The sequence below is a fragment of the Branchiostoma floridae genome, chromosome 1, assembly GCF_000003815.2.
Source record: "Branchiostoma floridae strain S238N-H82 chromosome 1, Bfl_VNyyK, whole genome shotgun sequence".
Taxonomy (NCBI): Eukaryota; Metazoa; Chordata; class Leptocardii; order Amphioxiformes; family Branchiostomatidae; genus Branchiostoma; species Branchiostoma floridae.
The window spans coordinates 33310482-33338240 of NC_049979.1; the positions used below are offsets into that span (position 1 = coordinate 33310482).

General features: G+C 38.4%; 2 protein-coding genes across 4 annotated transcripts in view; one reads left to right on the forward strand and one right to left on the reverse strand.

Moving 5' to 3' along the window:
- Positions 1-13419, forward strand: part of LOC118410808 (galactose-3-O-sulfotransferase 2-like) — a 16582-nt gene extending 3163 nt beyond the window's left edge. Inside the window, exons 1-7 of one of the 3 annotated variants that reach the window (XM_035812644.1) lie at positions 1276-1883; positions 3975-4142; positions 4474-4808; positions 5306-5535; positions 7420-7692; positions 10743-10913; positions 11522-13419. In XM_035812644.1, the coding sequence (XP_035668537.1) occupies positions 1816-1883; positions 3975-4142; positions 4474-4808; positions 5306-5535; positions 7420-7692; positions 10743-10913; positions 11522-11707 (1431 nt within the window). In that variant the 5' untranslated portion in view covers positions 1276-1815 and the 3' untranslated portion in view covers positions 11708-13419. Of the gene's footprint in view, positions 1-1275; positions 1925-3974; positions 4143-4473; positions 4809-5305; positions 5536-7419; positions 7693-10742; positions 10914-11521 lie in introns of those variants that run through there. The other 2 variants (XM_035812653.1, XM_035812648.1) reach the window with 2 other exon arrangements.
- LOC118410961 (homeobox-containing protein 1-like) overlaps positions 1-27759 on the reverse strand; it is a 1064572-nt gene that overhangs the window by 1007224 nt on the left and 29589 nt on the right. The gene's annotated exons all lie outside the window — the stretch shown is intronic.

Genomic DNA, 27759 nt, shown 5'->3' on the forward strand with positions numbered 1-27759 from the left:
CAAACATCCTAGCGGTACGGGGGCACTCATAACATATCGTTCGATTTCGTTATGACCCTACAAAGTAAATGGGTTTTTTTTGGAAAAAAAATATGACGCCGCACTGACGTTTTGAGTCACAATTTTTTATAAACAACTTTTAAAGTCTCTATTTACATCTTAAACCGAAAAAAAATGACCACAAAACATGTCATTTCGGCCTTGTGGTTCCGTGCGCTATCTGCGGCCACTCGGAAGAACAATTCTTTTACATAAGAAATGATGAAGGTAAAACAACAAGTTTAACTTCGCGTCCCTTGTGATAAAAATTTTGAGGCCGCAAATTCTCCAAAATGGTAAAAACAGCTGGAAACTTCGTCTGAACCAACCCAAACATGGCCGCCACATCACTCGCGGTGACAGTAAAACTACACCTTATTGTATGATAGCAAATTCCGATGTTTGAAATGATGCCGTAAACGCGTAGAAAAATATCGTATTTTGGGTTGATGATGGACAAGGATTGACATTTATATCTTCAGAGTTTTGACTTTCGAATATAATGGCAAAATTTTCTAATGTTAGTGGTTTCTGGTGTCAAAATATAACCTGTAACATATTAGCATTTGTTGAGATGCTGAGCTACTCTTACAGACGAATTTTAAAAAAAATCCCGTTGTTTTCGGCACCTGAACCCCCTTGTCAGCACTATCGACAAGTAATTCATGAACAAAACGCTATTTTTTTCCATTTTGGGGTGTTGATATGTGTTTAAAGTCATCAAATTAGCATAAATTATGAATATTGAGTCCTGAAATTTATGTTGAATTTTATAAGATGTGATAAACAATTGTTATTTGCCAAGAAAACCTGAAAACTAAAAAGGTTTGATACAAAATTAGAGAATTTGGTAATAAATATGTCTGTCAGAATTCCGTTGCCCTGGCAACATTAAAATGATGAACATACTTTGTTCACTGAAAATGTTTGCTATAAACATTTTCTAAAATTTTACCAAGTTTGGTGGCCCTAGCATAAGCCATTCAGGCACTATATGGCACTATATGGCGCCCAGTGCGGAACCCGTGACTTCGGTATACTTGCAATTTGAACAATATATCTATAGTTATTCTGTTAATTATATATATGTACATATATATACAACTAAATGATATGGTGCTCTGGCATACGCATGTAAAATGGATCTACCTGCTTATCATCTTCTTTCCCTTGGACAGAAGTAGTATACGTACGGACACAGATTACATGTCAATTTGGTAATTTTCCGTGTGGTATATAAGTTTAATCCCTGGGTTTATTCATTAGATTCTGAAGATTTTTCCGAGGGGGCATGTTTATTCCGGGGGTTAGGTTATTTGGGAAAAGGAGGTTTTGCTATTGCAGACCTGTAAACAAAACCCATTCCAAGGATAAAAATTGCTGATAAACCAATTAGAGAGCTTGTTAGTAGTCGCATGATAGAAAACAACCAATAAGCTTCTTGCATTTCTTCAACACACATGATTTCAGTATAAAAACAATTCCCTTTATTCAGAACATTGGTATCAAATCAAAGGAAAATATTTATTGGATAAATCATGCCTTGAAAAGCTGAAAATTTGACGAATAGCCTTGTTTTTTGTGTTATATAAGCTCATATGTTCATCTCAGACTTTTGGCAAAATTTCATTTTTTATTTCTTTTCGACCGACCGCTTTTCTGAAAAAGTCCGAGAACCAAGAAATTAAATGTGGCCTTAGGTAGGAACCTTCAGGCGGGATTTTACCTCCGCACACATAGGCCTTGAGGGTGCGCCTGGCCTGTCTGGAGGGGTCGATGTGGAGAACGTGGCCAAGGTACCGGTGTCGTCTCCGACGGATGGCTGCCATCAGGTTAACGTCTGGGTGTGTTTCTGTGTCTTGGAAGTGTTTCTTTGTAATCGCTTGTAAGCATCTGCTGTTTATCATTATTGTAACGTTTACGTTAAGACCCATGCTATAAAGCCATGTGTGAGGGTTAAACCAGGGTCACAAGAATCTTTCGACGTCCTTGCGATGGCATATTCCGCACATCGCACGATGAACGCAGTGGAACGCAGCTACATCGTAAGCAAAATCAGCCATCGCAGAGCATGGGATAATGTTCAAAATTTTCCCAGCGTCGCACGATTTTTAGCTTGTGCCTCTTCTTAATAGCCACCTGACCGCTTTGTGGCTTCTTTAACCAACAAAATGTGGATCTAGCTGTTGAAAATACCTTCCTATAATGTATTTCAATTTTAAAAAGAAATCGAAGAAAACCATAACAACGTGACTCTTACAAATAAAGGTTCAAATCAAACACAAGTACTGGTATGATTATCTCGACCTGCTTTTCGGTTCTACGATCTCGAGTCAGGCTTTCTCGAAAATCATATTTTCCTATTTTGGGATGACATGCTATCACGAAAAAAAATGCCATAAGACAAAAATCATATCATAAGGATTAAACCATAAGCCTGCATTTCTGTTCGAGTTGTCCCCGTGGTTATGGTAAACTGATCCGGGACCGTCGCGAGATGAGATCTGATCTAATTATGAACCCACGAGTATGTAGCCATCAAACAAATGCATGCATCACCTGTGCGTAATACTGAATATGTCACGTGGAAAAGCTTGCCTTGAAGCAGGCTCCTCTACGGGCGCACTGTTCTCTGGTTGCTACTGTGAACAGTTGCGTCTGATGTAGTTCCATTTTCGTCAACATGGACAATATCAGGGAAAACTGAAACCATCACAACATGCTAAAAATGTATGAATTTTTCACGTCATCTGTTGAAAAAAATGACCGTAAAGAAGTCTGCTATGGGGGCAATAAAAATCGTACGACGATGGAGAAACTTTGAACATGTTCAAAATCCATTTCAGCTATATTTTCGTCATAGGAGGCTCCCCGATTAAGTATTATTTACCTGCGATTGATGCAGCTACGCTCTTATGACCTCATCGTACGATGCACTACGATTATTGTGACCACGGCTTCATATATTTATACCATTGCTTCCGATTCTTCCCCGCCGTACTACGTACTGCGCTTATACCGCGCATAAAACCTCTATCGCAGTCAATCGTAAAATTCTTGTGACCGGGGCCTTTAATAAACAGAAGATTTGTACAGTCGGAGTTTTATTCTCTGGGACAGTCTGTGATCTCTCCATATATAATGATGGAGCTGAAGCGGGTTTCTGTATTATTTTATCAAATATAATCAAACCAATATCATATTGTATTAGTCTAACGTAATATCAAGCTACTAGGAGCCGAGAAACCTCGTCTAACCAGTACGATATAGCGTCAAACTTTACCGGTCTAACAGAAAAGAATTTAGTGCCAAACGTTTGGGGGTAAGTTATTATGACAAAGGAAACTGACCGTCGTCATCGCAAGAACAACGACGTAATCACAGCCGATTTGAACAGCGATACTTGCCGCTTTTCAGCTAATGGATCATATGCATGGTCACAGGAATTGACAAAGGCCCAAAGGGAGGCAACAGTTACGGCGCGAGACCGCCGGTGTCTTCAGTGTAATCAACGTAATGAAACTGGCAGTTCAATATTCAAATGTTATAAGACTTCTGTTTTCAAAAGCCGACGCAACGACGTAAGAATGACGTGATGAAATTACGTCTTCTTTAGTTAAGCTATCCGCCATCTTCAACCTTAGATGTCAATAACGTGACATCATTAGATAGTTTATTAATATTTAATTAAATGTTCAAAACAAAATAATTGATTTTTTTGTATAATATGTATTTCAAAAACCCGTTGCTATGGCGACAAGAAAAATTATAAACTTACTCTATTTTTTTGGTAAATATTCCAGGCAACCAATTGTTGCCTGTTGGATAACAACCCACCGCCCCTTTGCCTGAAGAGGTCACGTGACTCACGTCAATACATGAGAGCACCTTTTTAAAGAGAGAGTAAGCATGTTTTTTATGTTTGCTTCATGTAGGATCGTCAATGTTGAATACAGTATGCCGACGAGAAAAAAAATAACACCATGGACCATTACGCTTGCCACAGTTGTGGTCTTGCTGGCGCTCAGTTTCATTGCAATGAACATGATCGAGGGCCGTCTGACAACTTTATATACGCCTCAACATCACAAAATGCAGATCAGGTAATTAAAAACTTGTTTCCCGCTGGACATTCTGCGGGTAAAAAGAATGTATGATTTTCAAGACAACAAAACACACGAACGTAAAAAAAAGAGTATACTTAATATTTTTTATAAGCACGTATGGATGTATTTTTTAATGTTTATCCATCTATCTACTTATCCATCTATCTATTTACCTCTCTCTCTCTCTCTCTCTCTCTCTCTCTCTCTCTCTCTCTCTCTCTCTTTCTCTCTCTAAATTGCAACCAGAGAGTCGGAGAGTAAGAAACGCCTCTTCTTTTAGGAATCGAGAAATGCCTTCCAATGATAGCTTTAAACAAGATATCTTCAGTTTTTGCAGGATTCCAGCTGAGGGCAGACAAGAAAACAAACGGGCAACAAATGACACAAGAAATACATGCAGCCGGCCACAACAGAAATATATTTTCATTGCGCCGCACAAAGTGGGGGCCTCCACTACCTGCACGATTTTCCAAAGATACGCCATCAGCCGCAAGCTACCCATGATGATTCCAGTCGAGGGGAACATCCTCTCCTGGGGCGTCTCTCCTACTGAAGAAGAGTACATCCACACCCCTGACGAACAGTATGACGCCCTGATGAACCACTTCACGTACAATAAAACTTGGTTACGGTCCAAGTTCCCAGCCAACACAGCGTACATCTGTAAGAATTTTACTGTAAAGTACCAATGGGCTATACAAACGCCATCATATTACGTAGAAATAAGAGAGCGTTGTAAGAATTTGACATTTCACTAGTCAACATATATATTAGGTTATGTGTAATGTCACACCTTTTTCAGGATCCCTAATAGAATCATTTCTTTGTTATTGTTGCGACCCGAGGAAATTGCCATTCAACAGGCACTTTTTGGTGGCACAACAAGGGGAAGAGCCGATATTGTAAAACAGTGTTCCTCAGGGCTACTTGCTAAACACTCATTCTTTTAGTAGTGGATCATAATAGGCCTTTTCACAGTAGTTGATATATACATATGCAATGATTTGCTAGATAGCAACCCGTGAGGATACGTTTGAGGAAAAGAAACACTTGTTAAGAATACAATTTTTAGTCTTTATCTTTAGCCATAGTTCCTCTGTCACGACAGACAGTATAAGAAAAAACAAAACACATTCAAATTGGCACTTTTTCTTTTACAGCTATAATACGAGATCCAAGCAAGCAATTGAGGTCCGCCATGAACTATTACTTTCTTCCAAAACTTCTGAAAATCAAGTCGAACAACCCGTTCAAGACGTTTTTGGAGAACCCATGGAAGTACCAGAACCTGTCTGAGGTTCACTATGAAGGCTTCAATGTGACCTGGGACCCCACCAGGAACTTCATGTCCTTTGACTTAGGATACCCTGCCGAGGCAGCGGAAGACATGGTATGGGACTTTATGTATTGCAAAATGATGTCCGTGAATGTCGAAACGATAAACATTTCCGTAAAATTGATGAACATGTTTGTAAAATGATGGGGTAATATCTAAAATGACGGACATATATGAAAAAAAAACTAGGGTTCGACGACCTCATACGGCAATGAACTAGATTATATGCAGATGACATAATTTTTGCGTGGTGATGATCGCCTTCAACTAGCTAACACATATCTCAAGTATAACGTTTCCATCTTTTTTCATTTTTTCATTAAGCCTCAAGCCACCATAGCTTTTTTCGACTAATCTTGCCGCATGGGGTAAAAACTGACCCCATAACGTTTTGTACAAATACATTATTATTGGTGACTATTTCACTGATTTGAATATATAGATAGTTTCATTCGTATTCAGATTGTGAAGGAGGTTTTTGATGCTCGTACCTAGCCTGGTACCCAGCCGTATTATATCTCTCGAGTCTCTTTTGTTCTCTTCGTAATTTTAGCCTCTGAGGTATCCAGTCGTATTATAGCACCCGAGTCTCTTTTGTTCTCTTCGTAATTTTAGCCTGGTATCCAGTCGTATTATAGCACCCGAGTCTCTTCTGTCCTCTTCGCAAGAGGACAGCAGAGACTCGGAAGCAAAAATACGACAGGATACCATGCTACAACTTAAATGTCGCTTATCTCTTAAATGGCTTACGCTAAAGCTAACAAACAATATCTTTTCAGAAAATGCTGATAGCAAAACATTTAAGTGGAAAGTAGGGTCATCAGTTTTTATGTTCCCATTGCAACGGAATTCGGACAAGCATATTCTTTACAAAATATGCTAGCTTTGGATTTAATCAATGACGTTTACGGTAAGGTAATCTTATGACATTCAACATAAATTTTATGATTTAATATTCATTTTTTTTCAATTTAATGACGTCGTTAATCAGAATTCAAAATGGGGGCCCATAATGTATAGATGACGTCATAATGTCGTCATGCACAATGATAATGACACAAAAGTCGTTACCATAATACTGCTTGATGTGTAAAACATTGTATAAAAATGTTGTGGTCATACGGTACGTATTTTATGTGTGGGTCTCAAATTTTTTTTTTAAATTAGCACATTTTGCTAAGGTCAGTTTTGACCCCACTGGACTATGCATAAACTTTCTAATATAACTTAATCAACAATGAGCCAATTTAGTTTTAAAAAACCAAAAAAAAAGACATATATACTAAGACAGCCATGGGAGGAATTTTGTTTTCTATCAACATATTACAATTTTGCATATTGATATTCGTCTGGGGTTAGTTTTGACCCCATAGGGTGGTTTGAGGGTTAAGCGGGTTTGCCATTTGTGTGGTAACTATGCAAACTAGCCCCTCATTTGCACGATTGGTATCTGTTCATGTCTTACCTGTCATTATTTAAACGTGTTACATATGTTAAAGTACAATTATATGGAAAACGATGGAATTCTAATTTGTCCTTATTGATTATGCAAAGCAAGTCCATAATTGCATATTACGCACACCATTGTTTGCATGTGCTACCTTCGTGCCTGAAGTGATGTAGATACGTCCTTTCGTCAATTATTCTCTTTGGAACATTTTGTCAAAAATTCTCCTCCAGTCTTAAAATCTATTGTTAGGAGGTTTAAACCTGAATTCATCCCAGCTGTCCAATGCGAGTATCTGTCGAGCTACTAATGCATCTATCTTTAAGGCATGAGGCAACAACAGAAAACTAAGATTCAATTCCGTGTCATTAAAAGTGTCTTTGGACAGTATTTGTAAGAATAAATTTCAATGACAACCCTTGTGGGATCCTGTAATGGATTCTACAGTCCAATATTTCTTTACGTCTCTTCACATCATTTTCGTTATCAAGGAGCGGGCTCGAAGATACGTCAGCGAACTTCAAGCCGACTTCACACTAGTCATGTTGTTGGACTACTTTGATGAGTCTTACGTTCTTCTTAAGCGCCTGATGTGTTGGGAACTGAGAGACATTCTATACGTCACCAAAAACAATCGAAGTTATTCGTTCAAGGAATACACACCCTCTGAAAAGGAGCTCGAGGAGCTCCGGCGTTGGAAAGCCGTGGATTACTTACTTTATGACACGTTCAACAAGTCCTTGTGGGAGAAGATTGCAGCACAGGTAAGCCTTACTTAATATAAAACTAGAGTTCAATGAGCTCAGATCTGCATCATCTATGCTTGGTTATGTACACCTTTAACTAACAGGTCACAATGTTGTCAATTTAATCATTTACTACGTGCACTTGTATCATGGAAATCCACAGTTGCTATGTTCTGTTATGCCCCTTGAAATATTTCGCCAAAAACGCCATTGTAGTTCACAAGCAAGATCCTATTGGGGTCCAAACACACATCGCTTTTTCTGCCACCAAAATAATGAAGATTATAGTATATATTTGTAAAAAAAATACAAAAATTGATATTCTGCTAAAGTACCAAGGTCACATACTAGGGAGCTCAATTGTCTGTTTGAAACCAACCTACATACCAAATATCATCGCAATTCATCAACAGATTCTTGAGTTGTGCTAACCACACAAATGCATACACACACATAAAAAGGTGTGACAATAAAAATACATTGCCATGGAGACAGAGGTATAGTTTCATCATTATCATCAGCACCATGGCTCTTTCCCCGTCGTCGAAGATTCGTGGGAAGTTCTGGATGGTCTGCAGGCCCTCATGTGGCTGAGCAGTCCTATCTTTGACCTGCACACTCTGCTGCACTGCTGGCAGCTGAACTGGGAAGAGGAGACGGTCTGGTCAGCTGCCTCCTTTCTCCTCCCCCTTCTATCTTCGGTGTGGTCTTGTCGCTTAGTCTCAAGGGTCTCTGCGCCCCGCCTTATCAACGTTCTCTAGTTGGCTCTGTTAGCTGCTCTATTTTCTCAGTCAGCTTCAGGGATGCCAGCCACTCTGAGTGGTATAGTTTATGTGTTTTAATTGTACATTTGCTATCGGCTACCTCATACGTCCATGAAATATTTAGAGCTTTTGTATGTTTTATGCAGATGAATTACACATTTGCATGATCTATGCATGGTGATGTTCATTATTGACCTACGTACACATGCCATAAGTATAAAATGCCAATCATTAATCATTAAGCGGGTTTTCAGTTTTTGCGTATATTATACAAATCAGTTCCTTATTTGGTATCTGCTTATTTTTCACCCATAATAAATCACATGTGTTATATTTATTGAAGTCCAGTTATTGAAAACATTGGGTTTATGCAAATTTGTCATAAATATGCAAATTAAGCGCTCGTTTCCATAACAGATATATCATTATAAAATATTTGCCTTAGCTACCCGCATCTCTAAAATATTATTAATCTGTCGTTCATTCAGTTATCGTCTTTTGAATGTCATGACAAAAATACCCAGCAGTTCAAAATTTAGATGTTAGGGGGCTCAACCTTGCCCCACTTTGTCATGACGCTAAACGGTATCTACGACTTAAATGTCAAGACAATATATTGTACAGGACAAAATAAAACAACTGAATGTTCCCATTATACATACAAATGTAATCCTATTTGCATAATTTGTATTTCATCCTACATCCGTGAATAGTTTCATCAGGTCGGTACGTCCCTGAATAAAGAGACTCTTTTTACACAACTATTGCTTTCTTCATGCCGACGTTTCGTTGACCGTCTGTCACCTTCTTCAGAATTACCCTGAAGAAGATGACAGACGGTCACCGAAACGTCGGTATTAATAAAGCAATGGTTGTGTAAAAAGGGTCTCTTTATTCTGTATTTCATTTTGTAGAGTCAATTCCACATTACAAAGAGAGTAATTCTTGTCTTTTGTTCCAACACTTTGGAAATCTTTAAAACACTATAACTGTGATAAGTGACTGTTTAGAACTTTTTATAACATCATTGTACCATTTAAGATATTTTATACAGTATTTATGCATGTTAGAAACATTTCTAACGTCAAATTCATTATTTCTGTTAGTTTCTAAACTGTTCCAACATAGATTCATCATTTGTAATTATATGTTTGAACATTGAAACAATATGTTGAGACTGAGTTATTGGGCTGGGAAGAGGGCAATTCACACATCCCTGCCAAGTACATGACATTGTGTCTGTCTGACAGCTTCTCACAAAGGAGCCACCAGTGTCTACTAAAACATATCTTACAATATAGGACCCACACAAAACACCCAGCATAGCAGCTTGGTTTATTGGGGTAATGAAAGTTTTTATGGAGGAAACAAATGACACAAATTGTTGGAACTTGTGAGAACATCTTCCAACACTGACAAAAACACATAGATATTTCTAAAATGCTCTAGATAAGAGATATATTTGTACCATAAATTTCCCAATATTTCCAACACATCTAGATAGGTTCAAACATGTTCAAAGTTTCATTGTCAATTGTTTGAACAAGTTATAACTTTAGTGACTGAAATATTATTTTACTTAGAATAGTTAAAATTACTACGTTATATATTATAAAATATTGTATAGGTTACTCGGAATGGACTCTACAATATCAAGTAAGGTACCTACATACTCGTGTGTGATGAACTACATACACATGATCATAAAAACCCATAGTTCCCTTTTTGAGTTATCGTTTTCAGAAGTGTTTGACAAAAATACCCCTGCTATCCAAAAGCTAGTCTTAAGGGGATTGAAACTTGCGTCACTTCCTCCTAAGCACAACAGCTTTTTAACACCAAAAAATTGTGAAAATAGCTTGTTCAAAATATGAGATATCAAAACTGGCTGTTAGGCTTACCCTGAGGTGTCGCCAAAACACATCCAAACAATAATTCCATTTTCATGGACATAATTAAGTCTAAGTCTGTATGCATGCACTCGCAGCTGGCGCCTGTATTTTCAATTATCAAAGCAGAGGTTAGGTTTCCACTTGCTACACTGATTTGTCCACTGCCTGTTTTCTATAATATACAGCTACCCGGACATAAACGGAAAAAGGTTTTAAGAAAATTGTCATTACTGGTTAGGAAGCCTACACCGCAAACACCATAATTGCTTTATGTCTCCCAGGTAGTCTTGGTAAGTCTTGATCCGTATCGATCCCTGCACCCTCTTTTGTCAGTCCGTGTCTTGGCATGACTCCACTTTGTCTTTTGCATAGATACTTATTGATGTTTTTCGTTCATTGGTCTACCACACAGGGTCCGGACTTTTATGAAGAAGTAGAATTTCTAAAGGACGTCAATGGCCGCGTCAACACGTACTGTAAGGAACGACAGAAAGAGACGCCCAACCTCGTCGTGGAGACGTCCAAGTGGAACCCATCAATGTTTGAAGTCGACGCAGACTTCTGCCGTGTGCTGCAAGCAAAAGTGAGTGCAATGTTTAAAGTGTTTGAATGATTATCTTCTAGATGTAGAGAGGCATCTATATCACAAGTCCCCATTTATACATCAGTTATACAGCCATGACGTCATTGGTTAATGAGGTAGAAACCCGTGCGTCAGGGATCGGCCAACATACTTTTACGATTGATTGTATTTAGATTTTGAATCTTCTTATACCTGTATGCTACAGTAATACTCCGCATTACCCTCGGTTTATATCGCTTTATTGCAAGATAATGTCCAAATACTAATTACAAAGTAGAACGACGTGTATTCTATACATGTTTTACTATTGGAAGGGGCTGACTTCCTATCAATGAGAAATTAATCGTTCAACATGTTCATAGATAAACAGATTACACAACTTTGAGAAAGAAAACTTTTTTTGGTCAGTAAGGTGTAAAATGCACGGGAAATGTGTGCATTTCTGGAATTATAATGGCATAACACCTAGATATTGACATATGACCACCCAAGAAAACACCTCGTTCGCTTTACTTCATCATAGACACATTGTTCGTTTTAACCTCTGTATGCTGTTTGTATCCTTCAGAGTGAAGCATCGTTGGTTCACTGACTTCTTTCTTTTATAGGTGAGGGAGCTTTTGGCCCCATTTCAAAAAGAAAATGGGAGTCGTAGGATGCTTGTAAGCGAAAAAATCAACATGAAAGCATACATCAGTGGACAACCAACTTTCAAATATGACAGTGAGCAAAAAAAATATCTCGATAGGCTCGAAAACTCTAGAATGTCAAATAAAACAGGCAGTAAAAACTAACCTATATTAAAAAGAAAGGTAATAAATGAAACAAATAGAAAATGAAATACAAAAAGGACAACGCTTTTGCATTTTCGAACATTTCGAACCCGTCACAATATCGATGGTCCAACAATTTACCAATTAGAAGAATTACGCCAGGTTGTGTATACCGATGTTAAATGCCCAATCCAATTTTGACCTTCCCAACAAATACCAACATACCGAATATCATCGTAATCCAACCAGCGGTTCTTGTGTTATGCTGACTACAAAAATCCGAAACACAAACAGACATACACACCAAAAACAATATCTCTATTTTATTGGAAATATATATGTTATATATCTGGAGACCTTGCGGACGGAACCTTCTTTTCTTTATTCAAAAACATATAACAAAGACAATGCAATGTGGCGCTGCATTTAAATTATAAAAACTTAATTTAACAGCGCCACATAACAAATTACAGATAAATCAATGAACTGAGGTAAGTTAGTCAACAAATCAGTGCGCCAAGTCCCACCACCCCAAGACATGCAGTAATACCAAATAGCCTAATTAAGTACATATAATAAGGAAAAAGTATAGTTGGGACTTATATATCTACTTGACTGATACAGTCATGTAAGTTTGAGTGAGTTACATCGTTTAAAACCTGTACACAGAAGGTAACAACATGGAACCTCTGAGAAGATATAATTTGGCATTGTCTGACATAGTATTAATATTCACTCGACGACCAAGAAAATGTGCAAGATTGCCGAAAAATTTATATCACTGATGAATATATGATGGACAATGAAGCATAAGGTGCAATACAGATTCGCAACGACACCCCCATCTACAGGAGGCACTGTGATAAGTCATCGGATGGAAGCTTGTATTGTGACATTTACATCCGCCAAAAAGGAGGTATCGCCAATTTTAGGGCGTTTCCTTTTGTAAGAAAAACGATTACTAAATGTGATCATAGCACTCCATGGCCATGCCGTAGCCTGGTTATGTATTCATGTTAATGACAAGAATGCTATACATATAAGTGTATCCAATATTGAATCAAGCGAAGGGGAGCTTAAGATGACACGTACGCTTTCTGCTTGCCTGGTCACTACTGAGATGGTCAAACCTGAGTCCGTCTCTTTATTTATTTATTGGTTTGGCTGTTCAGGATACACAGCCAGGGCTGCCCAACTAGCCTATGGCTATTACAAAGGGCTAACCCTGCTGACAAAACAGAGACAATACATGTGGATTTGAACAGGATACTAATCAATAACCATTTTCTAAGTTCGTAAAGGATAGAGGTGAAATAAAGGCTCTTTATTGAACCTTTATTAGAATCATGTGTGAGATGGCCCTCTCATAAGACCACCGATGTCCAGTGTTATTGATCTTTCTAATATGCGTTTGAAGTTAATTGTATTATGACACATACCAGACCAGTCATGTAACGTGTTTAACCCTCAAGCACACGACCTTTTTTCTGCAACTAAAATGACCGAGTGGGGTCCATATGGACCCCAAAATGTTTTGTTTATAAAACCTCAGTTTCAATTCCTATCGTTGATCATTGTACATACGTGGCGGCTTCATCAATGTAGGAGAAATATTTTGACATGTTAAGATATTTGGAACAACATCTCATTATCATAATTAATGCAAAAGATCAGAAGAGCCATGCTTTGCACTATACCTATTCTGACCAGAGAGGGGGATTTTGAGGCTTTCAGCAACTTTTATGGAGCATAACTCATGAACGGCTAGTGCTAAAGCTACGAAACTTAGTAATATATCACAAAATATTGTAGCAATTTTTTTTTCAATAAAGTAAGTTGATAATTTTTTGGGGTTGCCATGGAAACGGATTGCCAAAATTTGCCAATTTTGATCTAAACAATTTTTTTGGTAAACCATGCCTGTTTTCTTACAACAATTAAATTCTATGAAAGTCAATGCTATTTTCATGATTCAAAATTTATAATCTATGCTAATTTTATGACGTAATTAGTCAAAATCCAAGATGGCCGCCCTTTTAGCTAAATAACGTCATAATGTCGTCATATCATAATGCTGATAACACAAAAGTTTTTATGAGGATTTAGTTATACATGTTTGAAATCCCCTGAAAGTTTGGTGGTGATAATATAAGTAATTAGGGAGTAAGACTCAAAAGTTTGTTTCAAAAGCTGTCCGTTTGGACCCCAGACGGACTGATCACGGAATTTCTTTATAGTTTCCACAGTATTGTATCAATCTTCATAAATACTTTGAAGATGGTACAGAAGATATTGGCTGTCAAAGTCACGTAAGGGATATTTCTTCAGGTCAAAATGTTCAAATGGTACTTAAAAGTTTACGCCTGGGCTCCAAATGGAACCCACTCGGGTGTTTGAGGGTTAATACCTACATACAAAAGTCAATTTACTGATAGCATTTTTTGGAAATAATGGTGTATTATTATAATAGAAACTAAAGTTCGGCGACGCAAATTTCCGTTTCGTAAACCGTCGTTGCCTTCAAGAAGGGTCGTTGCCAAATCTTAGAACGCTCGTTGCCTTTCTAACGGGCGATGCCATTTCCGAGCGACCGATCTTGAATTCCGAGTGCTCGCGGCATGTTCGTGAAATTTTCGTGAATTCTCGGAACTCTTACTATTGTGGGTAATCGCATTCCTCGAAGCACATGACTCTGGGCCTGGTTCTCTATCAGCCGCTCAAACATTTTCTTACTCTACTTCGGACACAAATTTCGGAAGAACAGAAATGTGTTGTGTTGTTTACGTACTGCAAGGGAGGCTGGAATTAGCAGGTCTTGACTTTGAGTTATACAGGATAGTGTTGTTTATTCAAAACAGATGTTAGTTGGGTGGCTGGGTTAGTGCTGGGTTAGTGCATTATATTCATATATAAGATATCGATATACTGACAATACAACAGTATGCATAAGAAATATAAGAAGTATCACTAGTTCACTTCACTTTCACTTAATGCTCACTCTGTTATTGTATACCATTCAGTATCATTATCAGCATTGTACTTTCATACATGTATTTTTGCAATTAGCCTTCGGGCAGGAGTTTGCAATAAAGATATTATATCATTATGTTATCAAAAATGTGCTTTATTTCTGAACCCTTGTCATTGTATCAAAGTTATTACTTGTTATGTCTACACGAAGGGTGAATTAGTAGCCTCTACCAGGCTCCGTGGTTTGATGGTCTAATTGTCGAAATTGGACAAATAGAGTCAATACGCTAGGGGAGTTAGCCGGCCGAGTAGGTCCATTTTTCAAACAAATTTCGACAATTAGACCATCAAACCACGGAGCCTGGTAGAGGCTAAATTAGTAAGAAGGGGCAAAGTGTCCACAAATGTATTTCTTTTGTTACCAGACTCCATTTGTATGTAAATCCGACACTTCAATCAGGTCGCACATCAATGTAATGTCATGCACGTGAGAAGTGTCAAATACATACATACATCATCGACCTGACCGTAAGAGCCTAGTAGTTTACAAGTACAGTAGCTATTGTCTGCTATATGCTAGAGCATCTACTGAAAAAAAAATATATGCTGGAGCGTCTACTGAAAAAAGGTGTTGGTGACGTTGTGAGTCAGTTTGTCAGACTCTGGCTTACTGACTCCACTAACACCGTACGTGAATGACAATGCCTAACGCTTGTCTGTGTTTATAAGCCATGTTACCAGGCCCTCCTTCAATAATGGACTGTTCCAAAAATGTGGCGAGGGTGGAAGAGGTACAAAACCAGGTTCTATGCCTAACCTTAGTTGCAGCCCAGAAATATCTGAAAAGTTCCTTCCAAAGTACCCGAACCCTTCCTTGATCCAGTCCAGAACTGGTCAGTAACCTTTACCAATTTCCAATCCGGTGCTTCAGTCCACCCCACCCCCCTTTCCTGTTAATGTTAGAGTCGGAGAAAAAATCCTACATAACCAATGACTCCAGTCTATCTACATGGCACTCTGGCTAAATTTACACACAAAACAGTGTACGTATATCGTCATGTGACGCTTCGGTACACCTCAGCTGAGTAGAAGACAGAGTTACAGTCCTGAGAAGGTCTTTGCTGTTCTTCTTCCCACAGTGGAGCAGGATCTGGGACATCTGGTCCTTCTTTCATGAATTATAGAAACTTCCCGAGAAGCTACGGAAATTTCACGAACATGCCGCGAGCACTCGGAATTCAAGATCGGTCGCTCGGAAATGGCATCGCCCGTTAGAAAGGCAACGAGCGTTCTAAGATTTGGCAACGACCCTTCTCGAAGGCAACGACGGTTTACGAAACGGAAATTTACTTCGGCGACCTCATACCTCCAAAAAAATTTAGAGCTTTAGTAAATTTTATGCAATTAATTAACATTAACATAATTTATGCATGGTGTTGTTCATCATTGGATAACGTACACATGTCACAATAATAAAATTCCCATCGTTAATCATAAAGAGGTTTTGCAATTTTTACATAAATTATGCAAATAAGTTCCTCATTACCATGGTTGGTTGCTGCTTATATTCCACCTATCATGATTAACAAGTGTTACATTATTGATGTCTAGTTAAATTGCAAACAATGGAATTATACAATTTCCTCACTGATTATGCAAATTAATTCCTCATTTGCATAACATGCATATAATTATGAACATCTTTGCCTAAGCTACCCACATGCCTGAAATGATGGCAATCCGTCGATCCTTTCTGCAGTTATCCACTTTAGAGTGTCTTGGCAAAAACGCCCCTGCAGTTCCGAAATTACATATTAGGGGGCTGAAACTTGCCCCACTTTGTCATGACGCTAAAAGCTGTCTACCACCTAATTGTCAAAACCATATAGAGTCCGGGACAAGAGATACATAGAAAAACTGCTATGATAGAATATTCTGCAAATATTTTGCAAATTTAGTATTTCATTTTGTACAACATTGTCTAAAGTATCTACATAATGTCATAGTAAAAATTATGAATATCCGTTGTTCCCTTCTTGAGTTATCGTCTTCAGAAGTTTTTGACAAAAATGCCCCTGCTTTCCCAAAACTAGACGCTAGGGGGTCCAAACGTATGTCACGTATTGCTGAGCACAAGAGCTATCTAACGCCTCAAAATGGTGACCATAGCTTGTTTAAAACAAGAGATAGAAAACCCGGAAGTTGCGCTGCAGTACCAACAGATGCTACTAGGGGGCCCCAAATCTAATCATTTGCAGCTTTTATCACACACTACCAACACGCCAGGTATGAAACCAATCCACCCAGCCGTTCTTGAGTTTTCTTGTTTACACACACACAGACACACCGACAAACACAGGGTTAACAAGCGTTCGCAGAACTCAACCTTCGTGAAATGGGTGATGGTGCGGTGGTGCCGGGTTTATTTGTAGACGTGTCATTGGCTAGCTTAACAGTGTTTATGTTGTTGAAATTATACATGGATTTTGATGTGTTTGGTGAGGTGCGCCGAAAAAAAGGCTTTAGGCAGTAGGCTGTATTTTAAAAATATTCTATCATCCATCCTTTCTTGTCTGTGCACATGACACAAACCTGTCCCTGTCCATTCATTTCCATGAACAAAGAAAATACCTTTCATGGTCTTCAGTTAAAGATAAAGACTTATATTGACTGGGCTAAAATCAACTGTTGCATCAAAATATCAATAAGATAACACATAAAACAATAACGTTGACCACATCAACGCCGTCGTTGGTAAGAATCGTGAGATCCACATAAATGATCTTCACATCCCCAGCGAACACCTCCAAAATGTGATGGCTGGTGTCGTCACGGAATGCTCCTCCTCAGGTACATAAAAGTATAATTTCCATTTTGGGCTTGCGACTTGGAACTCTTGGAACTTTTCAGATGACCCCTTGTCTCTTACCCAATCGTTTTAATAACCTATCGGTACAACTGACATGAATCTGCTAACTAGCACTTGCGACCTACCCTAGATTAAATTGCAGAGAAATCAAGACATCAAAGTATAACTATCCATCTGGGCTTGCGACTTGTGACTCATGGAACTTTTGACATGACCCCGTGCGTATCTCTCACCTAATCGTTCTCGCGACATATCAGTACAAATGACGCGCTTATATTTATTACCACTTGTGACCTATATACTCTACATTACATCGCTGGGAAAACAAGACATAAACGTATAACTTTCATCAAGCTTGCGACTTGGAACTCATTGAAATTCTGACATGACCACGTGTCTCTTGCCCAACCGTTCTCGCCACATATCAGTACAAATGGCGGGATTATGCTAATTGGCACTTGTGACCCACCTTTAATCAATCGCTGGGAAATCCAGGCATGAAAGTACAAATAATATATATGGGCTTGCGCCTTGCAACTCATGGAACCTTTTAGATGATCCCGTGTCCCTTACACATGATCAGGAAAGGCGACAATCTTCGAAGGGAAAACTTTACCGCAAGGAAAGCCAATTTTTGAATTTTCAGCGGATTTCTTTGGACATAGGAATGTTCAGAGGTCTCATAACTTTGACAAATTCTAGATAAAGTTCACCAACACGTTGCAAATGGACATAAAAACCAAATGGTGAGTTGATAAAATTTCAACTTTGAGATGTACATCGCATGTATTTGTCCAAGTATTGACTTTTCCGGGTAGAGTGGTTAATTTCCAACCATTTAGCCAGGTTATGGGAGCCCTACTGACGACCATGACAAGCCGCGCGTCGCCCGGTGAATTCAGTTCAGCTGGCCCAAGTCCTGCCGTGACTACAAGTTACTGTGAAAAAAAAACCCTGCTTTGTTCAACAATGTATTGTACCGGTAGTAACTGTTACATGTACAACCCTTTAAAACGTATAATATAGGCCCCTGTAAACAATATCATCATTGCCCTTATTCATTGCCCTTAATTTACAGATCATCAAATCTTATAGGAAACATTTACACCCCATCATGTATAATGTACTGTCCCTATAGTACCATTGTCTTGTAATCGTCTGGTATATATAAGTCGTGCAGTCCTCTATTGCGCAACTATGACCTTTGGGGTCACTTCCTGTGGGGACGGGGGCCCAAGCTCAACTGCACGCAGAATGACGTAATTCCTAAATATAAACCACTATTGCGAAATCGCCACACTTAGCACACTAAACACTATTTTTCAAGTACAAACATCCCCTGCAAAACCGTCAGAAGCCACTAGACGAAAAAACACCTCGTACGTTTCTTCTCCTTCTCAAGAACAACCCACATACGAAAAATCATATCAATCTGTCATGATCTTACGTAGCTGGACTGTTCACAGACATGCCGTATATAAGAATTCTACACATACATGCAAATTACCTCCTAATTTGCATAACAACCATACAATCATGTACATCATTACGTAAGCTGTCTGCATACCTACAATCATTAACATCCATCAACCCCTTCTTGCATTATCCCTTCTCAAAACCTAAAACAAAAAATACTTTCACCGCCCCTGCGAAACCCCTAAGTGGCCATAACTTACACACCTTACTATGCTTTTACACAGCTACCTACCACTTAAAAATCATCACCCAAACAAGTCCCAAACAAAAAATAGCAAAACCGGAAGTTCCGCTGCAGTACCATAACCCGCCGCTAGAGCGCCCTGCCGTAACGCAATTCCTGCCATCCTTTCGTCATGTCTAATCCCACCCACATACCAAATATCAAAACCATCCATTCACGCGTTCCCTAGTTATCAGGCTGACAAACGACCCCCTGACAGCAAAACAGCACTGACTACAAACACTTCGTTTCACGAAGTGAAATATAACCTTCATGACATTTCATTGAGGTATAACAGAAATCTGATACATCCACTGATATATGTTTTATATGTACATCATTGTCTAAAAAATGGTGGTAGTTGATAAGCAGTTTAGGTATGTGTCGTTAAAGTTGTTAAGTTTGTTTTTAAAATGCACATTTTGCTGGGGTCATATTCGACCCCAATGGACCATGCTTAACCTTTTTTTAGGATGACGTAATCAGCAATGAGCCAATCTCTATAAAAGCGTACAAGAAGTTATAAGACATATATATATATATATATATATATATATATATATATATATATATATATATATATATATATATATATTCGTTTATTCAGAAAAACAATCAGCATCGCAGTCAGTATAGAAACAAACTGAATATCACTAAGTTTACAACTTGTGAATACAGAAATATATGTACAAACAATTACAATACATAACGCAGAAACACCTAAAACAAAGTTGTACGTAATGCCTTACAGAGAACACCGAAGTAAGGACAGGAACGCCATACACACTAAGTAACATTAAGATGATTCGTTATACAAGCGGATGGCCTGGTGTAGAAATGACCTTCTCAGTCTCTGTGTCCGGGCAGCTGGCACAGTAAGTGCAGTGCCGTTTCTAAGAGTCCTCCCAGTGACCGTAGACCTGGCCGGCGGCACCAGACGCAAACGAACACATGGAGGAATTTTAGTTTCGACCAGAAATGCTACAATAGCACATATTGATGATGACGGTATACGCTTGGGATCATTTCTTACCCCATACGGTGGTTTCAGGGTTAAGGAGCAAGGGTGGGTATTTGCGGCTACTATTCTAAAATTGTAACAACTTCAACAAAGAAGGTCGGCACAAAGTTATCTAATATTTTCTTTGAACCCAAAATTACAACTTTGCACATACTTGAGAAGATTTGCCACCTTATTGATTATCAAATAAAATAAGGTATAAAAGAAAAAAATGATATTTCTCAGTACTTACAGTTTTAAATGAGTCAATAGATAAGTCACAATTCAAATCTATTTATTTATTGATTGGCTGCTCTGAACGGCTGACCAGGAGAAGACAACGGTAATACAAATAAGACTGGCAGAATCATAATATTGATGAAATAAAAAAATGAATGAATGAATTAATGAATGAATGGTTTATTGGCACCAAAACAAGTGCGCACATACATGTGCATATTATTGCAGTCATACAAGGCTGAATTGGTGTATGATACATAAAACAATTCTTAAAAACTTCATTAAGATTCATTTAGCAATGATACAATGAAAGGAGTGGAATTATTGAATCTGGATGATCGGCACCTAAACAGTGTGTAGTTTCCTTTGTACGTAGCTGCATGCCATGAACACTTCCCCGGTTCGGGGGTAACCAGTCAGAGAATAGTGGGGACTTTGAAACAGACAATGCAAACTTCAAACAAAGACTGTGGAGACAGCGGCGTCTCAGGTACAGCGAAGTAAGTGACAGCTGTCGTAGCCAACATAGTGTCTACGTAGAATTATTCTGCACGCCCTCTTTTGTATAGCTTCCATAACCCTTGACTGGAAAGCAGTGATGCCTGGATACCACACTGGGCAAGCATACTCTAAAATGATCTTACAACCCCACTGGAAACTAGAGTTAAGTCATAGTCACCAAGTCCATGTTTCATTAGGACACGAGCTAGGTATAGCCTGCGGTTGGCCTTACTGACTATAGAGTTGGCATGAGCGAACCAATAAAGATCGGCCTGGAAGATCAAGCCCAGAACTTTTGCCAACTGAACTACTTCCAACTCTGATGGTCCTATTGACAACTTTAGGGGTGTAGGTGGACTTCTAAAAAAACATATTACCATTACTTTACACTTAGATGGATTAAGTTCCATGTGGTTGATATCAGTTCAGTGTAAAAGTCCATCAATGTCTTTTAGTATCGAGGACGGAACAGTAACGGGTTGGATTCGGCCAACGACATGTCGTCTACGTACTTCAAGCCATCCGCTGAGCCTTCTTCGACCGGAATAGCGTCCTTGATAAGAGCCAGGAATACAAGGAGGACTAACATAGTTCCTAAAAAAATAGAGGTTTTTCTCCAAACCTTTAAACTTAACATCTTACAGACACGGCTTTTACCTCTACACAGGTTCTGAGAAAAAATACCAGTTTTTTTTTCTGGACCTTACATCTCTATCTTACAGACATAGCTTTTACGAACCCACATGTTCAGAGTATTTTCACCAAACACTACACTTCTTCTCTTACATACGAGGCTTTTACAAACACACAGGTTCCGAGAAAAAATGAGGGGTTTTTTTTTCCAAATCTTACAATTTGTATCTTACAGACATGGCTTTTACAAACAAACATGTTTCGAGAAAAAACAGAGGATTTTCACCAAACAGGACACTTCATCTCTTACAGACATGGCTTTTACAAACACACGCACGGGTTCCCAGAAAAAAAGAGACGGTTTTCTCCAAACCTTACATTTTACATCTTACAGACACGGCTTTCAGAAACACAAAGGTTCTGACCAAAAAATGTGGATTTTCTCCAAAACTTGCACTTGGCAACGGACTTATAACAAGCATAGTTTTACGAACATTTACCAATTTTGATTTAAATAAGATTTCCTTGGTGAAACATGCTTGTTTTCTTACAACACTAAACTCGATGAAATCTAATGATATATTCATGATTCGAAATTTGGAAATTTGCTTTGAGAAACAATTATCCACTTTTAGGTCATTTAATGATACATGTCAAACATGTGCTAGTGAGTGTTGTTTTGTCCGATATAAGTTCTTATGGAATTAACATTTTGTCTCTCACTTTATCGTAAAAAAAAACGAACATTCATTGGTGCATTTGTGGGGTGGGGATAGTGAAAGGATGTTTCTCAGTGAAGGCAACGAGAACCAACTCAAAGTGAGGGGAGTTAGCTGTGCCAAGCTTCACGAAAACTCCACAAAACTGTTCCAATTTGTTGAAAGTGACTTCGGCCATGTATTACATGGATAGTACTACATTGTACTACATGGATTGTTTACAGACACCTATACAATCACTTGATCTGCAATAATCTTTTATATCGTCTTCAGTCAGGTTTTATCAAAGCTGGAGTACTTTACACACATCATACTAAAATCTTTAGAGTCAGGTAAAGGCGTTCGAGCAGTATTTCTTGATTTCTCCCGCGTTTTCGACAGAGTGTGACATTCAGGACTTATCTGTAAGCTACACAGAAATGGCATAGAAGGACCACTCATTAATTAGATCGACAGTAATCTAAGAGACAGATCACAGCGTGTAGTCATTGACAGTCAGTCTTCGGCCTGGGACTTAACTAACGCTGGTGTTCCACAGGGGTCAATATTAGTCCCACTATTCTTTCTCGTTTATATAAATGACATTTTAAATGACATTGTTTCCTTTCCATTCCTATTTGCCGACGACAGCTCCCTTCTTCATATTGTAGACAATCTTTTTTGATTCTGCTGCCTGTTTAAACGATGACCTGTCCAGATTCATGCATGGGCCACCCAGTGGCTCATGGAGCTAAATCCAACAAAATCAGAAGAAATGTTTTTCTCAGCCAAGAGAGATCCCCTTGTACACCCACCCCTTTTTCTTAACAACTGTGTGATAAAGTCAGTCGATATCCAAAACATATTGGAGTTATACTGAGCTCCAACATGTCCTGGAATTCCCACACTAATTACAGTTATAACCAAGGTATCCAATAGTATTGACCTCTTTAGCGGCCTAAAATTCTAAAACTACCTCGTCATATCCTCGAAACTTCATCTAAATCAAATATACGCCCCTATCTTGAGTACGGCGACGTTATTTGGCACGGCACGGCAGCCGAGGAAATTGAACGCATACAATAACACTGTGCCCTTGTAACAGGCGCCATCAAGGGGTCTTTTTACATGACAACTACGAATGAACTTGGTTGGGAAACACTGTCAGACAAAAGACACATTCATGGATTATATTTTTTTTCTTTAAAAATGGTCAAACCCGAAACTACCTGTCCAAACTAGCCCCCGCACCCATCCTCTCGTCATGTTTATACGAATTGCGTAATAGGTTGAACTTTAAACAAATCGTTTTGCCAGGTCCTTTGTTCCGTACTCGACACACCACTGGAACAACCTTGATTTGTCAACTCCCTCTTTAAACTACTGTCAATTTTGAACCATTCTCGTAAAAACCATACGACATGCTAACCTCAACTATTGTAGTCATGGCCATCGCCTTTCCTGTGTTCACCTATTACGCCTTCGCATTAGGACCTGTAGTCTAAACCACCGTCCCTTTACTCGAGGATTGCTCAACAGCCGAGCATGTACCTGTGGGTGCCAACGCGAAACAGTGTCACATTATTTACTCCACTGCTCTATGTACAATGCCAAACGCTCAACCCTAGGCCTACTCGGTAAACTCTCCAGGCTCTGAGGACACACCCTTGACCTCTCATCACTATCGGACAACGCTAAATTTTCCCTTTTACTCCGTGGTAGTCCTCTATATTCATCTCCGTGGTAGTCATCCAATATTCTGTTAACTATCCAAAACTTTATTACTGCAACTAAGCATTTTTAAAGCACAGCTGTCCAGGCATTTCTTGTAATGTGTCCAATTATTTCATCATTGGGTGAAGAAACTGGCGTTCATCTTTTCTTGTTATACTATGTACAATGTATTATTTTCAGTCTGACGTGATTTTTCTTTGCTTTTCATTTGTACTTGAATTCTCTTTGTAAAAATATGTTTTTTATGTAAGGGGCAGCGTTAAAATAAGTCTTGTACTCGAGTGCGCCACCTCTTTGTGTTATTGTACTCTATTGTGTAGTATACTGTGTTATTGTTTAAATGTTTAAATAATAATTAAAAAAAGCACGTAGGGCTGCTTGCTAAGGTCATCGCGGGGTACCAGTATGTTCTTAACAAGATGTCTATAGAGGTCTACCACCAGTTTGTTAGAGGTGACGCGAACCATATTCTTACATTCATCGAGTGTGGACCTGCTCGCTCAGTTCTCCGGGTGGTACGTTTTTTCTTTACGACAACGAGGTCTACCACCAATTTTTCTGAGGTAACGTGAACCATATATTTACATTTCTAAGGTGTGGAGCTGCTCGCTTAGCTCTCCGCTACAAGATCCCCATAGAAGTTTTTCCCCAATTTTGTCAAAGGTGACGTGAACTATATATTTATATTCATAGAACTGCTTGCTCAGCTCTCCTTTCTGTATTTATTTTTGTGCATAGATGTCTATTACCAATTTGTTGAAGGTCACGTAAACTATGTGTTTACATTTACAGCACATGGAGCTGCTTGTTCAGCTCTCCACGCGGTATATTTGTTCTTTATATTTTTTCTTTATATTTTTTCTTTATATTTTTTCTTAATATTTCTTCTTTATATTTGTGCCAATTTACTAAATATGACTAGAACCTTGAGAATGCAGTTAAACTATCCCAATATACAACGCTAATCAGAGCACGCCAAATCTCTAAATAGAGGTCTAAATGTCTTAAATTTACGTGAACTATTGTGGATATCCATAGTGCATGGAGCTAGCACAATGAAGCTGGAGATCTGCACGAGCATGAGGTTTGGAGGAGTTCTTGAGGGATCCTTTATGGAGGTTGTTCGTGAAGGCCCTATTGTATTGATTTTACAGAAAAGCCTTACAACAAGAAAAGGGCGAAAGAACAGAAATTTGTAAATTATATTGTGCACTCAAATGTCGCTTTAATTAACCCTATTGAAACCGAGACATTTTCGTCAATCTATAACAGTAGGGTGTATTTGATGTAAAGCCCTTCTACACCATGTACTATTACCACCAAAGTGTTAGAAACTTTAAAGCTTTAAAAGATGTAAAAAAAACCTCCCCTCATTCAAGATTAACAAAAACAGTCTAAACCTCAAATGAACGAAAAGATTTTACAAATGTAAAATAATTTTCCCTAGTTGTCTTTTAAGATTTTTAAATATGTCTCTAAAAAATCAGCTAAATCTATGTTTTCAACATTGAAACTTAATGTTATTGACAATTTTCAGTGAATGGCTATTTTTGTCTTGCAGGTTTCATATGACTTCATCGCCCACACCGAGACTCTGGCAATTGACTTGAGGACTTTTTTTCAAAATGTCAGTGCTTCTAGGAAAGAACAAGTTTTTCCTCGTTCACTTTCACGTTGGTCTTATGACAAAATGATAAGTTCTTATACCAAAACACCTGTGGCAGATTTTCAAAGAATTGGAAGGAAATTTACACCAGATTTTAAAATCTTTGGCTATTCTTTTGAATCGTTCATACTCCAGCTTTTTCAAATAAAAACTGAAAACTTTGAAAATGCATAGACATGTAGTTGAAACAAGCATGTAAAATTTAGCCCCGAAAAACAATTGATAACGTCCTAATTACGTCATACCACGTCATTAAGATATATAAAATTCCGGAATTGTAAAACTTGACGAGCATAACACCCCATGCAAAATTGGTGAAGGTATAGTAAGCAGTTTTGAAAATACGAAGGGGGCAGGTCGAATGAGAACAATGTATTCGAAACTCGTCGGAAATAAATGAAAGACAGACCTTGCAGACAATCCTGGCACAATATTCCGTCTTCATACATACCTTGTAACGTTAGTTGTACTTCGAAAAGTGAACGTAAAAGAATTACGGTATGCAGTTCTAACTAAGTAAAAGGTAAGAATGCGGCTTCACTACATTATTAAATATAACGTTCGACTCCAAATAACTACCAACTCTTAAAAGCTCGACGAAAAATCGTTAATCAATAGACTATTCATCCCTGTCCCTCGCGTGCCACCATATCAGTACGTGGTAATCTTGTACTTTGCATGTAAAGGAATCGACTTAAAGACGTGTCCTCTCTAGAAATCTACTGGTTGTGTTTCAGTAACGAGCCCCACCACCCTTCGGCCCCACCAGCTCAGAGAATGCCCATAAAGCCCAGTCTCGATAGGGTTAAAAAAAACAAAGGACACAATAGATCGTTAACCCTAAACATTTCTTTACAATTTATCTTTTTAAAATACTATCGGATTTTATGTGATACTTCTACTTTAGCGCTTACTTCTATTTATCAACACTTTGTACATTTATTTACATTGAATATTCTATTAGATTTTAGTTTGTACTTCTGTGTCTTTTTGTGCCTCATTTTCTGTACATTCTGTAAGATTAAATTCGGTACTTCTTCTAGAGTCGATTCCACATTACCAGGAGGGTATTTCGTGCCTTTTGTTCCAACTTTTTGGAAATATTTAGAACATTCTAACTGTGATAAGTTACTGTTTAGAACTATCTATAACATTTGTGTGATGTTCTAAATATGTTTTATAGTGTTCATACATGTTAGAAACGTTTCTAACATCAAATACATTATTTCTGATGGTTTCTTAACTGTCTTCTAGACGGGTCAGACAGTATAATGAGGTCAAGAGTACTTTCGCATGTAGGAGTATATCGGGTTGGCTGGTGTTGACACTTATACAGACCGTGCCTCTCTACTATGTCTACAAGGTTAAGTGCATTATTTAAGGGTTAATGGTCCGCCCTGAGGTGTATATGGTGCCATAACGCCTGGTCCTTTGCTATAACCACCGAAGAGATTATGAGGTAGTTATAGCTAAGGACCAGGCGTTATGGCACCATATATACTAAGGAACTGGCGGGTCATTAACCCTACTAGTATCATCATATAGCCTAACAAAACTGATCTGACCAATTTAAGCGACAAATTCCTTTACAAAACATACATATTGCATTCAGTAAATTGAATAAATTTGAACAGTGAATTTGAACAACATAAAACTGGTACGTGAAATGTCTTTCAGTTCAAAGGCTTGAAATAATGACAAAGTCGATTTATTATGATATAAACTGTTGCAGGCTCCAGATTTCTCCACTCGCCCATTATCCAGTTTGTCGAGTTCGTTCGTATCAGGCGGTAAATCTCTGTAACTCTCATAGCAGGCTGGTCATACATGTCCTTCACGAGTCACTCCACTTGTAGATCTGGGCAATAGACCTGCTGGTAACCTACCTAGCAGGTTGGTGTTGCCAACCGATGTTGTTCTCGGTAGAACAAATTTTGTTGTAGTGAGAACATTTAAATTCGTGCTGGAAGGAGTGTGGGCAATGACGCTTGGAGGTTGTCCATTACTCGTCACCTTTCATTCTTCCTTCCTGACTTGTGGTGTTCCCATTAGCGAGGATTGAC